Source organism: Ambystoma mexicanum, chromosome 4q, assembly GCF_040938575.1.
Source record: "Ambystoma mexicanum isolate Mex_15411 chromosome 4q, UKY_AmexF1_1, whole genome shotgun sequence".
In the NCBI taxonomy this organism is placed as follows: domain Eukaryota; kingdom Metazoa; phylum Chordata; class Amphibia; order Caudata; family Ambystomatidae; genus Ambystoma; species Ambystoma mexicanum.
In genome coordinates, this window is record NC_090928.1 from 831,148,430 (window position 1) to 831,162,689 (window position 14,260).

The following is a 14,260-nucleotide window of genomic DNA, read 5'->3' on the forward strand; positions in this document are numbered from 1 at the left end:
GCATGCATAATGTCATTTGTCCATCATTGCACGAGATTTCAGTGGAATAAGAGGGGGAATCTTTTCTTACCTGCCACATAATGTGCACCTGAAACCTGTCAGTTGTGTTTGGGTATGATGCTGGTGTATTGTCATTGGGAGATGATGTCTTATATAACTTTCTGAATCATTTAATGTGATCCTGTTTATTCCATGCTGTACTTCTCATAATGTGTATCACTTCATCTTTCATAGGTTAATATCCAACACAGGGATTCAGTTTGTACCGGATGTTTCAAAGATATGCTCTTTGCATTCGGTGTTGCTGTAAGTATGCCCTGGTTCTTTATATGGCTTACCACATGTAATGCTGTTCTGCTTAACATCGATGTTGTCTTTATTTTTGGTCTGTTTGTTTAGTTCACCTAATCATGCTGAAACTAGGTCCCCAAAATATCTATTTTAAAAAAATGTATAGTGATTTGTTGGAGACCCATTTCAGATTGAATCTTAATGGAATCAGCTTTGCAGAAGGCAAGCAACGGGAGGGGGGGTATTGGTGTGTAGGAGGATGATGGGTTACGGGGGAAAACTTTCAATAGGGGTTAGTAATGCTGGGGATAAGAGGAAAGGACAACATTCCACAATAAAATAAGATACATTGTAGTTATGTGCGAGCTAGAATCAAAAACTAATTTTCCTTGGATTAAGTTTTAGTTTAGACGTGGAGGTGGATTACAGTACGAGTTCAATATAGTTATCGGGTTAATTATCGAAACATCTAGTAAATATATGTGATCTAGTTTTTAGTGTCCATCAAAATTCCTGGTGGTTTTCTTACATACTCAATTTGGGTGGGCGAGGGATCCGGAGATTAGGTAAAATGAAGAAATAAAGACTGCTTAAAAAGCAAGAATGATAATGACACATTAATGTGACTAGCAACTAACACACACCTTTGAAGCAAATTTAGGCTAAAGTACACAAGATAGCCCACAAAAATTCATTTATTTAGTATGTGACATTCACATTGCTTTCTTAGACTTTAGTTTATTACTCTGACTAGTATTAATAATGCATGTGCCATCAGCCCGTTACTGCATATAGGAAGCTTGTATAGCCCCAAGGGTATTACAAGTATACTGCTGCCATGTAGTGAAAAAACCCTGGTCATGCAGTAAGAACAGGACAGCAGGCAGTGTCTCATTTTACCCCATGTAACATGTTTTAAAACGATGAAACCGCAAGTGGGATGGTAGAGGATGGCCCACGTGTGTCCTTTGGGAAACAAATCGCACTGAAGGATCAGTAATGATACCTGGTGCACAATACACCTTTCCCAGTGCCTCTATGAAATTGGAACAGGTGAATGCAATGCTTTTCCAGGAATTCTCATATGCACCCAATTAATGCCTAGAAAAGTTCCTCCCATCTCTGGATTTGCACAATTGCACGCAAGGATGGAAAAAAGCATTATAATATGTGCATACCTATTGGGGTTGAGATAGCTTGGGCACAGTATTATTTCATGATAGCGCATTGCTTCACTAATGGAAAAAATGGATGGAGATTGTCCCAATAGTTTGGGGCCAAATAATCATGCTAAGTGAAAAGTGGAAACAAAGTAGAGCAACTCAAAATAACGGTTGTGAGATAACGTCAGAGGAAATGTCGGAAATGGCTGTGCGTTCGAGTGTCTGTCACGTTACAGTGCAGCTTGACTGTGTGTTTTTGTGCTAGATGCTTTCCTCTAACCCAGACATAGAAGGAAGGAGGAAGCTGGTCGCAGTGCCATCGGAGTGCTGTCGGGAGATAGCAGGAGCAGTAATAGACAGTGATGGGCAGTGGACAGTGGTCTGCCAGAAAGGGGGGCCAGAAATAACTGGAGCTGGTTGCGGTTTGGTCGCTGTGCTGACGTGTGTCCGCAGTGTACCACCAAGCCCCACAAAGTCCCGCAGATGAAAGGGGCACCTAGCCTAGCGGGAAGCTGTAAGCAGTAAGCTTTTGTGAGCCTTTGGTAAACTTGCTCTCCAGGGTGAGATTCACAGACACCTGCTGATTGCTGCTGATCTCCCTCGGGCTGCTGTTGATTTAACACTCCTTCTATTTTAAACTTTTTTTCTTTTTTCATTTCAACCACTACATCTAATCTATAATCTCTATAACTAATGCCACTGTGCCAGCGTGGAGAGTGCATTCCGCACCCTGTGCTGCAGCTCGGTGAGAAGTTGGGAATTTAGAGAAGTGAATCTTTCAGAGGTTTTTCCTTTGCCCCTGGAGTGCATAATCCGGAAAGCGTGTGTTACGTTCTGGCTCCGCGCGGAGGCAGAACGTTTTAGGCCTCTGAGGTAGGCCGCAGTGGCACAGCTCCAGCTGGAGCAAAATTAAACACGCCACACGTTGTTGGAGTCTGTGCCCGGAACTACCTCCCTTACGCAGGGCCGGGGCTTTTATTCAGACGCCCTGCGTCACTGCATAGCGGGGCGCAGGGCGGATATAACATTCCTCCTTTATTATAAACAAACACAACAACTGAACACACCCACACGAATGGGCCTATACTTATGAACGCAACAAATACAAACGTTTTTCCACTTTCACAGTTCTCAAAGTGCAAACTACCACACATAGTCCTTGAGCCGAGCTGGCGGCTGGGTGGCGGTTCTCAGGCCATATCTGCCACCCCGGGAGGTGGGTTCTACTGTCTCATCAGATCTCTCACCTTCCACCTCCGGCTCACTCAGGTCCGGTTCACTCCACTGCTCCCACGTTCTGTCACCTGCATTCTCTTCACCCTGGTGATTTTCAGGTTCGTCCTCGATCAGCGGGGAAACCTCATCTTCTTGGGGACAGTCCCCATCAGTCCAGAGGTTGCGCGGCACCGCCTTGAACCACGACGCGTTGCGTGTCACCTGACAGTGCCCCCTTTGTACGGTTATCATGGTCCCTTGTGTCTCGCGGACGGTCCATGGGAGAGTCTCGTAGCGGGAGTCCACCTTGGACCTCGTCGGGTTCCGTAACATGACCACCTGGTCGCCCACCTGGTGTTTGGATGGTCGGGACCTCCTCTTGGCACTCATGTTGGCATTGGAGTCCCTTCTCCTTCTTTCGGTGCGCCCATCGTCGAGCTCGTCCGGTCTTCTGCTGGGGTGATGTGGAATGGACGACCTTATGACGGTGCCGAACATGAGATCAGCTGGGGGGACACCAGTTGTGCAGTGCGGGGTGACCCTGTAGTGTTCCTCAGGAACCGATAGAGGTCGACTTTCCACGGACTGGCATTTGCCTTCGATAGCCTCAACACTTTGTAATTGTTCTCATGAACCGTTCCACATCCCCATTCGCATGGGGCCACCTTGGCATGATGTGGTGATACTGGATGTTCAGATCTTGCAAGTATTGTTTGAAGTCCACCCCTTGGAAGGGTGTGCCATTGTCACTTTTGATCGTAGTGGGTAATCCATGTGTCGCAAACATCTTCTCGATGGCCGGGATGACCAATTCCGCCGCCGTGGATTCCACCACCTCGATTTCGGGGTATCGGGAGTGGTCATCGATAGCCACCAGGAGGTACAGGCCCTCTCGTAGTTTGCAGAAATCAATGCTGATTGCGTCCCACCTGCCAGAGCCTCGTTCTGCTGATAGGATAGGTTCTGGATCAGGTTGGGCTCCGGTTATCAGGCATGGTAGGCACTTTTTCATCTATCCGTGGAAAGCACACCCAGTGTCGAATTCGAGCCTTTGTTCGAGCCATCCCTTGGTGGCCCTCATGGGCGAGGGCCACTATCCGGTCGTGGAGGCCTGGCGGAATGACGATGCAATTTCCCCAGAGCAGCAGACCCTTCTCTGTTATCGACAGATCCTGGCGGACGGTGAATGTTCCTGTGAGGAACGCCTTTGCCTCTTCCGTCCTGTTGTGCGTGTTTTTTCATGAATGACCTCCAGTCACCCGAAATGATGGCATCTTTCACAGCAGGGGGTCATTGCCTGTTTCCTCCGCGATGTCCTCAATGCTGATCGCCTTCGGCCTCAAGGCCCGCACCACCTGGCAGATGTGCTCTTCGGTCTCTTCAGCCACCTGAACCTCCTGTGGCGTCTCTGCTCTTGGTGCCTGGAGAGAAAGTCCGCCGGGTTGCTGTTTCCCAGCTGATAAATCAACTCAAAATTGTACTGCTGGAGATGTAGCAGCCATTTGGCTATTCTGGCCGGCGGGTGCGAGGAGGAGCCCATGAAGATTGGTAGGAGGGGTTTGTGGTCCATAATCGCAGTGAACCTGCGGCCGTACAGATAGAGGTGGAAATGGCGGCACCCCCACAGTACGGCGATTGCCTCTTTCTCGATGTGAGAGTATCGCTGCTCCGTCGCCGTAAGAGCTCGCGACGCGTAGGCGATGGGTCTCTTCTCGCCCTCTTTGGTGACCTGCATGAGGATGGCCCCCAGGCCAACAGGGCTGGCATCCACGTAGAGTTCAGTCGGAAGTGCTGTATCATAATACGCCCTTCTCGTTTCGACGGACAGTGACTCTTTAATACTCTCGAAGGCATCCTTGCAAGCTTTCCCCCATTCCCACTTCGCTTTGAGCTTTGTAAGTTCTCGAAGGGGTTCCGACAACGTGGCCAGGTTTCGGATGAATCTCCCACAGTATGTGGCTATCCCCAGGAAACTGCGGACGTCGGTGGGTGTCCTGGGCAGACTCGCGGCCTGTATGTCAGCAACCTTCTGGGGTGCGGTGAGATGCCAGAACTGCTGAACTTGTAGCCAAAGAACGATATCTCCGTCTTGAAAAACTCACATGTTTCCTTATGGATGGTTAGGCCTGCATCCTCCAATTGGTCCAGAAGCATCTGTAGTCTTCTCGAGTGTTCAACTTTGTCCTGGGCATGGATCAGGATGTCGTCACTCACATTCAGGACACCTGGTATGTCCCGGATGACTTCTTGAATGGTCTGTTGGAAGACTTTGGCCGCCGAAGATATACCAAAGCTTAGCCGCTTGTATCTTTGCAGACCCAAATGTGTGGAAAATGTCATTATGTACCGAGAGTCTTTGTGAGCTTCAGCTGATGGTAACCTGCTTTCAAGTCAACCTTCGAGAAGACTCTCAATCCCGTAAGGTCAGCCACAATTTCGTCGAGGGTTGGCGTGATGTGGCTCTCCCTCTTGATGGCAGTGTTCGGGAGGCGCATGTCTACGCAAATGCAGACCTTTCCCGGCTGTTTGGGTTTCCTTGTGACCACCATCGGGGTCACCCATGGTGTCGGCCCCGTCACCTCTTCGATGATGCCAGCTTCTTCCAACGCTTTCAGTTCTATCTCCACACGTTCGCGCATGTGGAATGGGTCCTCCGATGTCTGATGGCCCTTGGCTGGACTGACTTATCAATGTGGAGCGTGATCGTCTTTCCTTTCAGACACCCAATCCCGTTTAGCAGGTTGGGATATTGTGCAAGGATTTTCTCGACCTCTTGGGCTTCCTTGACTTGACTGACGAACTGTACCAGCCCTAGGTCCTCAGCCGCATCACCGCTCAGAAGGCATTCAATCCCCGCATTCACTACGTATATTTTGGATGGTAGCTTGTTTTCACCATGGCTGAGGGTGGTGCGGAATCTGCCAACCACCGGTAACAGCTTTTTGCAGCCATATGCAAACAGGAGAGTGTCAGTGTTCTTGAGGGATGGTCGTGGTTGCAATGTTTTGAAAGTGCACGTGGGCATGACGTTCACCGAGGCTCCCGTGTCTATGGTCATCCATACCTGCTGGTTTTGGATGGTGACCTGGCATTTGCACCTCCGGAGCCCTTTTTTCCGCGTAGCATGCCCACGATCCAGGGCTGACACTAGGTAGACTTTCCTCCCCTTGATCCGCTGCTCTCTACCGGGGTCCAGTTGAGTCCCTGTGATGTCATCCCCGTCTTCCTCGGTTGACGAGTTGGTTGTTTCGACGCGCCTTGTGACTTCCTGCTTCTTTTTCTTTGTTTCACTCCTCTCCTGGGGGTTCTGCGGAGGCGGTAGTGGAGCGCCCAAAGAACGGCACACCTTGGCATAGTGGTCCTTTCTGTCACATGCCCCACATGTTGTGCCTTGTGCCGGGCAATTTCACCGTCCATGACGCGATCCACCACACCATCCACACTTCGTGGGCCCCGGGATCCGTGGCTGCCATCTGGCCAGTGCGTAGTTGCCGCCAGATTCATCTCTAGTGGACTGTCTATTGATGACATGGGCCACCATGGATGACGCGAGGGCCGGTTGTAATTTTTGCAGAGTCATGCCCATGTTGGCGGCCCTGGCATGTGCCAGCTCCCTTTGACGACCCAGCTCCAGAATGCGCGTCAGGGAGATGCCCCTCTCACCCAGCACCAACCTTCTTAGTTTCTCGGATTGGATGCCGTTGATGAGTTGTCTCCGGATTTCTTTCTTGACATCCCTGAACTCACACGACATCGCCAGTTTCCAGAGCCATGAACGGGTGGAATGGCTGAATCATAGTAGAGGAGCTGCTTTGTGGGCAAGCTGGCGGTGGCGTAATCGACAGATTTGCCGCGAGTCTGGAGGGCGTGCCAGGCCCGGGGTTGGACATGCCAGTCACCATGGCGGTTGTCGTGGTCACTTGATGGTCCCTGTTGAGGCCAGCCTATGAAGTGTTGGCGGACGGGGCCGCTGCCTCTCTCCAAATGTTCACTGCCGTGAACGCACGTGAGCACTGCGTGTGCGGTAGGCTCACCCGTCGAAGAGTGGTGCCAGTGTCCCGTGGATGTCGGTCGGCCGTGCGTTGCAGGAGGAATGAGATGGTCGGGCGCCGAGCGCGTGTGCGGGGTCCCGTTTCCTTCATCGCCAGTGTTACGTTCTGGCTCCGCGCGGAGGTGGAATGTTGTAGGCCTCTGAGGTAGGCCGCAGTGGCGCAGCTCCAGCCGGAGCGAAATGAAACACGCCACACATTGTTGGAGTCTGTGCCCGGAACTACCTCCCTTGCACGGGGGCAGGGCTTTTATTCTGACGCCCTGCGTCACCGCGTAGCGGGGCGCAGGGCAGATATAACATTGTGTGCCAGTCACCTATTCGGCGTCGACAGCATGTTGCATTGTGCTGCATTTTGGGGGTCATGAATTGAGCAGGGCTGTGATTACTTTGAGGAGCAGCAACAGCAGGCTGACTGCAGAGCACCGCTCTTTGGATCTTAGACTTTAGATTTTAGTTTGCAGACCATGGCGAAGCTTCGCTGCCTTCTGCACTGGAATTGACAATACATATTGTTAATACATATTTTCGACGAGCTACAGTCTGGGCAGTACGGGGAGTTTGGATCCTGTGCTGAGGGATTAGTTTGTTCCTCGTTCTACTTGGTAACATTGTCAAAGGTGAAACACTAACCCATTAAAGGGTGAGATATTAATTCACCATTATTCATACATGTACGATTTGCAGAGTTGCAAGTCACGAGCTTACACAATGACAAACCACGTGCATATATCATATGAGGACCTCCTGGTGGTGACAAATCTTCTGCTTCCCCCTTCGTGGGAGATGATGAAACCTGCTGCACCTCTGTGTGAAGTGGTGGGTAATGTTGGCAACAAGTCTAGTCCTGCAACGTGTACCAACACGGGAATTACTGTTAAGGAGCCTAGCTCTGGAATGCTCGGTATCGTTGAATTAAGTTGTTATCCCAGCATAGCGTCAAAGAAATCATGTTTCTGCTAAATCTCTGAGGAAAATCACAGTGATCTTTCTGATTGTGAGTGGAGCTCTGATAAAATCCCCAAAAGGGTTTGCGGCTTTGCTGTGTATTCAAACTGGCTCTCAGGATTTGTTTAAGTATGCCAAAGGTTCTGTGTAGTCGGCAAAAACTGTAAATGGGTTGAAATATGCTTTGCTAACCCAACATGGCCCTCATGAGACGAATGGCATGGTGTAATGACCTTATGGGACTGTGGATTCCATCTCACATAGTAGTTTTGATTCTCTGCCGCACATGGGGAAACTGTATGTTCAGGACTTTGACTCATCTTTATCATCTATTGGTTCTATGTCTCCAACTATGCCATTCAGTCATTTTTCTGCCACTCAAACTGCTGAATGATGGGCAAGTTCAGGCAGAGCAATCACTAGTTGAGATTAACCTTGTCTCTCTCTATGAGGGCATTAAAGCGGAAGCCAGGGTGCAAACTGTACTCCTGGAATATCTACTCGCTAAGTTTGGAACTAAGCTGCATTTGATTGCTAAGGAATTCTTGTTTAATCAATCTCTTTTAAAAACCACTTCTTCACAGGTTCCTCAATTAGTTACTATACCACTTAAAACACTTTGTATGGGACCCTGTGAGCAAGTGTCTGAGCATCAAGGAGCAGTATAAGGAAGTTCAACTAAAGTTAACTCAACGGGTCATTGAAGGGTAAAAACTGCCCAGTGTTGGCTACTTCCTCAGATCCTGCTGATAAAGCTCTGGGATTTAGTTTAACTACTAATGTTTTGGCCATTTACCCTGTATTTTCTTTGTCTTCAGCTACTCCTGTTTTCCCCCAGGTGAGGGTGGTGAGATCTAATTTCCCACCTGCATTATCCCCAAAGGTTTCAGTGGGGAAGACACCACTGAAAGCAGGGGATAAGAGTGGTCCATTTAGGAAGATAATGAAAAAGTGGCCAGCCACAAAGATGACAAATTCAGCCTCATGCCGATTGTTGAAATCTTTCTTCAAGCAATCAGGAGTGTAAGCAGTATTGGCTCAAAACAAGAATGACACTTTGAGTGTTGGTCAGCAGGATGTGTTTTTTGTTGGTAAATCGACCACCCAGGATGTAATCACCACAAGAGTGAAGGCATCCAAACAGTGGGTTGGGCTACTGACTCGGCTTTGGCAGTTTCTTTGATCCAGCATAGGGTCAAGAACAACTCCAATATTGCACATCCTGCAATTATCAATGTGGCAGCATTGGTTAAGGGTGTTGACAATACCCGGAAGATTGCTCTGGAATATAGGCCTTTTGGAGGAATGAAGGGAGAACTTCAACACAAGGTCAAACTGATTCATCTGACCATTGCGGCCCAAGAAACATATAAGCATGCCAAGGGTTCAGCTCAGCAACCCTTGAATCCTGTCCACTCATTTAGGCTCTTGTTGGAATGTGTTCACCCAGAAATCAGATCTTTGGTTGTTAATCGCTTTAACATTCTTCCCTTGTTTCAGAGGTACTGAGCTTGGCAGGTATTTCTATGAGTAATCTTTGGCATGCAGATTTTATTGATGTGTTTAAGACCTGTGATATACTTTCAATCCAAATTGGTTTATGACTTTGTCTTGAAAGAACGTGAATCTCTCCAGGTATTTGGTTTTGATCTGTCCCCCTATGTTGAGAAGTTGACACCAGCAGTTGCAACCAAGGGGTTTGAGAGTACAAAGCGTCCAGATGAAGAAATTCAAGCCCTGCAGTATAAGATGAGGGCCTCTGAGGAAAGTGGTCATTGGTCCTGGCTGTTGAGTGCGATGAATCGCAACTAAGGACCAGACTCCAGTTTCTTTACTAGAGAAAACATTTCCATTTGCTATTTTCTCTTGGAATACTTCTGGCCACACACACTTGTTTAATAATCCCTGAGTAGGTATAAGAAATGGGTCCCACACGATTGTTTGTTCACAGAAAACCTGGCTGCAAAATCCACCCTCAATTGATAGTTTTGTGGTGATTTTCAAGCCCACTAGGCGAGGTGACATGGGACGCCTGTTCGGGGCCTTTTGATCCTTGTTAAATATGTGAAAGATTTCCTTGCAAAATCATCTATGGATTCATACTGTGGTGCCTTAATTACCCATGTCCAAATAAGCCAAACTATTGAGATCCTAATTATTAACTTGTCACAAGGGTATGTCTGGGTTGATTGCAATTTTGGAGTATCTTGTTGGATACATTAATGAATGGTGTGAAACATTTCAGGGCAGTCTTGTCATTCCCATGGGAGATTTGAACTCAGACTGTATTAATGTGAATTCTCGTGATGTTCAGGATTTATCTGATGTTGGGATTTTCAACAAGCTTTGGAAACGGAGTGCATGACTGGGAGGGGTTAGGCCTCTTTGTTCTAAATGGTAAAGTTCAGGGGTACATTCTGCACTGCCCTACTTGGTCTAATGGAACTTGCCATTCCACCATTGACTATATATGTGTGAGTTGGTGGCTCTATTCTAATTATACTAACCTGAACATTACATATGCCCCCCCCCCCCCTTAGTGATCATTCTGTGTTAGTGGCCAACTTTGCCATAGGCTTGGGAAATGATGATCTGGCCCTGCATGATTTATTGATTAACCCAGCTGGCAAAAAATCTAATGGAATGTCGCCTTAGTGTCAAGGATGAATTACTCTCTTGAAAATCTATTGAATACTACCACTACCACAGAAAAGTAAAAAATACTAAGCATTGTCATGCTTATAACCTGGAAGTTGCCTCAAAACAAATTAGAGATGAGAGGCAATCAGGTTATTAAGAAGGTAATTTGATCAATCATTGGCTAAAAGGATTAGTGTCATTAAGGGGCATGTCAGTTTTATCACAATTAACTTAGGCAGAGTCGTGCTAAAAGGTACAACGCTGTTGCCGAAGCTATGTTTTCAATTCTTGTCACCATAAATACCAGTGCCTTTTTGGGGTTTAATGAATAAAGCGAATTCTCTCAGCATGCAATCAACTTAACACTGTAGCAGAGTTTGATTGGGTATCTCACTTTCGTGATGTTTGCCCAACCAACTGGGGTGTCTACTATCTTTTCCCCGGTTTGGGGGGATGTAGATAATATGGAAACATCTTAGTTTGATAATGATAAGGTTCTCAAAGTCATAAAGAGGATTAATACCTCTCATGCACCGGGCCCTAATCAGTTATCCAACTTTCTCTTTAAACAAGACCGGAGGTCTGGGCATTGATTTTGTCTACCCTCTTAGTCTACTGCTTTCATAGTCCCTATTCATAAAAAGGGTGTGAGATGTAACCCAAATGACTAGAGAATGATTGCGATACTGGATTCAGACAGCAAAGTGTTTTCACCTATACTACTGTTGCATCTTGAGCAATGGGCGCATGGGGCGGGACGACCAGAGAAATGGCAAATTGGGTTTTGGCTTAAATGGGAACATTCCTAAATGGTCGCATTGTGAAATGTATACAACTAGCATGGGAGGGCACTCATGAGGCAGTCTATATGGTACCGATCTACCTTAGTGATATTTTTGATTCCGTCGATAGAAATATTTTATGTTCTGAACTGTGGGCATGAGTCGTTCCATCAGGCCTCCTGAGGTTGATTATTGGCCTCCATTCAAACTCTAATATCCAAGTTCGCCTCAATCGGGCAGGTCGGCTATCATGCCAAATTGCCACCTTTCGGGGCGTCAGGCAGGGGTGTGTTTTGGCAGCCATTTGAAATCGGCTACTTTGCTGTCCTCGAAAATGCTAGATCTGAGACCATTATGGTTGGCATACGCGATGATGTTCTCATTTGTGACAGGACTTTGGTGGGATTATAGCGTTTGATTAATGAATGTGCTTCTTTTTTGACAATCATTCTCTGCAAATTATTACAGGGAAAACTAAAATCCTGCAATGTATTTGGGTAGGAAAAACAGATGTTTAGTTGGCATTTGGGGGTCTGAAGTGGTGGGGACAGGGAATTCATTAGTATATCTGGGGTTCCTGCTTTCCGCAAAAACCTTCCAAAAGTAATCTCCAGAATTGGCTAAGGAATCGTGCCCTGGCCTTTCTAATCAACTGTCTAGGATTGATTCAAGTTATGGAGAGTTTCCCCTCTCCCATGTATTAAGTATTAAAAAGAGAAAGGTGTTCCCAAGATTCCCATGGAATGTTTGTGCAGCCACTATCTTCCTAGGAATATCTTTCCATTCTTGAGGGATTCATTTGTATGAGGATCTTACATCTCCCAAACTCCATCCCTATATGTGTTATAAAATATGAACTGGGTTTGGTATCTCTTAAAGTAAGAGCCCAATGGAAACCTCTGTCACTTTTAAGTAAGATCATATCTCCATTGGAGGGTTTGCTGTTTGCTGATCTAATTGTGGAGGGTAAGGGAAGTACCTGGCTGACTGAGATGCATAAAAGTTGTTGTCATATCCTACCGGTGATGGGCCATTCTCTGTGTGATTTGGTGGACAATCCATCCAAAGATAAGAAGACTCTTTTCCTCTGTGATTGGATTGGAACCCCAGAGAAAATGCACTCCTGCCCGTCCCTGAGTCACCTGCAGCTAGATCATAAGAAACTTGTTACCTTTGGTCCATATCTTGCAATATACCCAGCTAAGTCAGTTAAGACTCTCTCGTTGTGAGATATGGCTTGCTGAGGATGGACCAGGCAGTCTGTTGTTTCTGTAAGTTTGATAACCAGCTTAAATCTCTTAAGTATTTCATGTTGGTATACCCTGCTGTGCGTGGCTTGAGAGATAACCATCTAAAGAAATTCTGTGAACTTTTTGAGATGGGAAATGAGGAATTTATTTGGTTGACTTGTTTGGTCGGCCACACTACGTCAACAGTTCTTGCAGTGACCATATCTTTGAAACTGGAAGATCTCTAGTAATGTATTGTATGAAATGTATGATTCATGAATTGTATTTGGACTTTTATTGTATTTTAGATTAATTGTATACTGATGTAATTCCCCAGTAATGTTTTGTCTTTATTTCTTTCTTTTGTATTATTTTTTCTTATCTCTTTTTCCTACTTTTCTCAATTGTTTCTTTATGTATTTTGTTCTTTTAAATTTGTTAAAGGTTATGTTTTCTTAGCTATACAAGAAAAAAAATAAAATAAAGATCATGTTACCTTCTTTGCTTAGCCAGAGGCAAAAGTATGGAGTAATAGCTCTGATTTCATGTTGTTGCAAACCCATATCATGTGGTATTTGCAACATGAGGGATTGTCAGAATATTGCACAAGGATTACAAGTAATATTTAAAATATGGTTTTCCTATCATTTTATAACCATACTGAAATTGAAGCTGTAGGATTGCAAATTGGGAACAAAAGATACAAATGAATAGGTCCAAGGATGCTAGGCTCAGAACAACACCTCCACATGTATTATCAAACTCTGCATTGCTAAGGAAGGAATCACTCTTCAATAGTATGTTGTAGAGATAAATCTCATTTTCTTATATTAAAGTTGTGTGCAAAAAGACATAAATCCAACATTTAGAGAAATTAAGACATCAAAATGGTTTGCTAAAACAGAACAATCAGACAAAAAAATATATTTACAACACACAGTGCCAAAAAAACATTTTTTGGGACAATCTCCAAATTGTGTGTGTGTAACAAACCCGACTCCTATTGGGATTTGCCAAGAAATTCACATATTGCAGTGTACATATTCAAGTCAACATTTGTAGAAAACACATAGAACAATGGTAGGTACACAAAATTATTTTTCTTGCGTAAACAGCATTAATGTGCTGTAGTTTTGGGGGGAGTAGTGCGTCTACACCAGGTGTTTCAGCCGTTTCTAGGTGGGCTAGGTGTGCCTCATCTTTAACACAGCTTTCATCAGGACGGAGTTCTGTGTAGATTGACGTCTGTGCTGCAGGGGAAGGAGACTACAGTCAGGGGGGTGTTTGAGCCAAAATTATTTAGTTTGAGTGAATCACGTGTGGTTGATGTAAAATCAAAAAGCACATGGGTTAATAGATTTCACAGGCGCTAAATTTGAGATCTGCTAGCCGCATGGGCTGGTCTCTGTATGGTCATATTGCAAATAACAGACAACGAGAGAAGCAAAGGGAGGTTGAAGCTAAACATGTCCCCGTTTAAAAAGGCATGAAAAAAGGTTTTTTATTATATGCAGGGAAAAAAATCTTACCTCTCGCTGGAGGTCGAAAAATGCTGATCAAGGGTGGTATCAGTGGGAAACAGACACGGCTTGCACAGCTAAAAAATATATAAGGCTCAAGGTGAGTGTGGTTACCTAGTAACAACTGTCTCATATATATAGCAGTAAGTGCAGGGTTTATTTTAAAGTACCTTTGAGGGTTGCAGCATGGGCAGCCTGTCTGCCAAAAATGTACGAGCTGGAGCTCCTCAGGCTGCTATGTCACAGTTGAGACTGCAGGGGCCTGACTGCAAAGCGTTGGTAACGCTGTTGCTAGGTCCCTGTATGTATTTATATGTCAGCCATCTTGGAATGGCCCTAGGATCGAGTGAGAAACAAAATGATGGATTCTGCTCCATCCGGGGGGCACAAAAAAAAGCTCAATCAATTATGGTTGTGATTAGTG

The 14,260-nt window shown here is 45.9% G+C and overlaps 1 protein-coding gene across 1 annotated transcript in view; it reads left to right on the top strand.

Moving 5' to 3' along the window:
* FSHR (follicle stimulating hormone receptor) overlaps positions 1 to 14,260 on the top strand; it is a 2,702,145-nt gene that overhangs the window by 2,034,212 nt on the left and 653,673 nt on the right. The window contains exon 5 of the mRNA XM_069608399.1: positions 235 to 306. Within this exon, the coding sequence (XP_069464500.1) occupies positions 235 to 306 (72 nt within the window). The remainder of the gene's footprint in view (positions 1 to 234; positions 307 to 14,260) is intronic.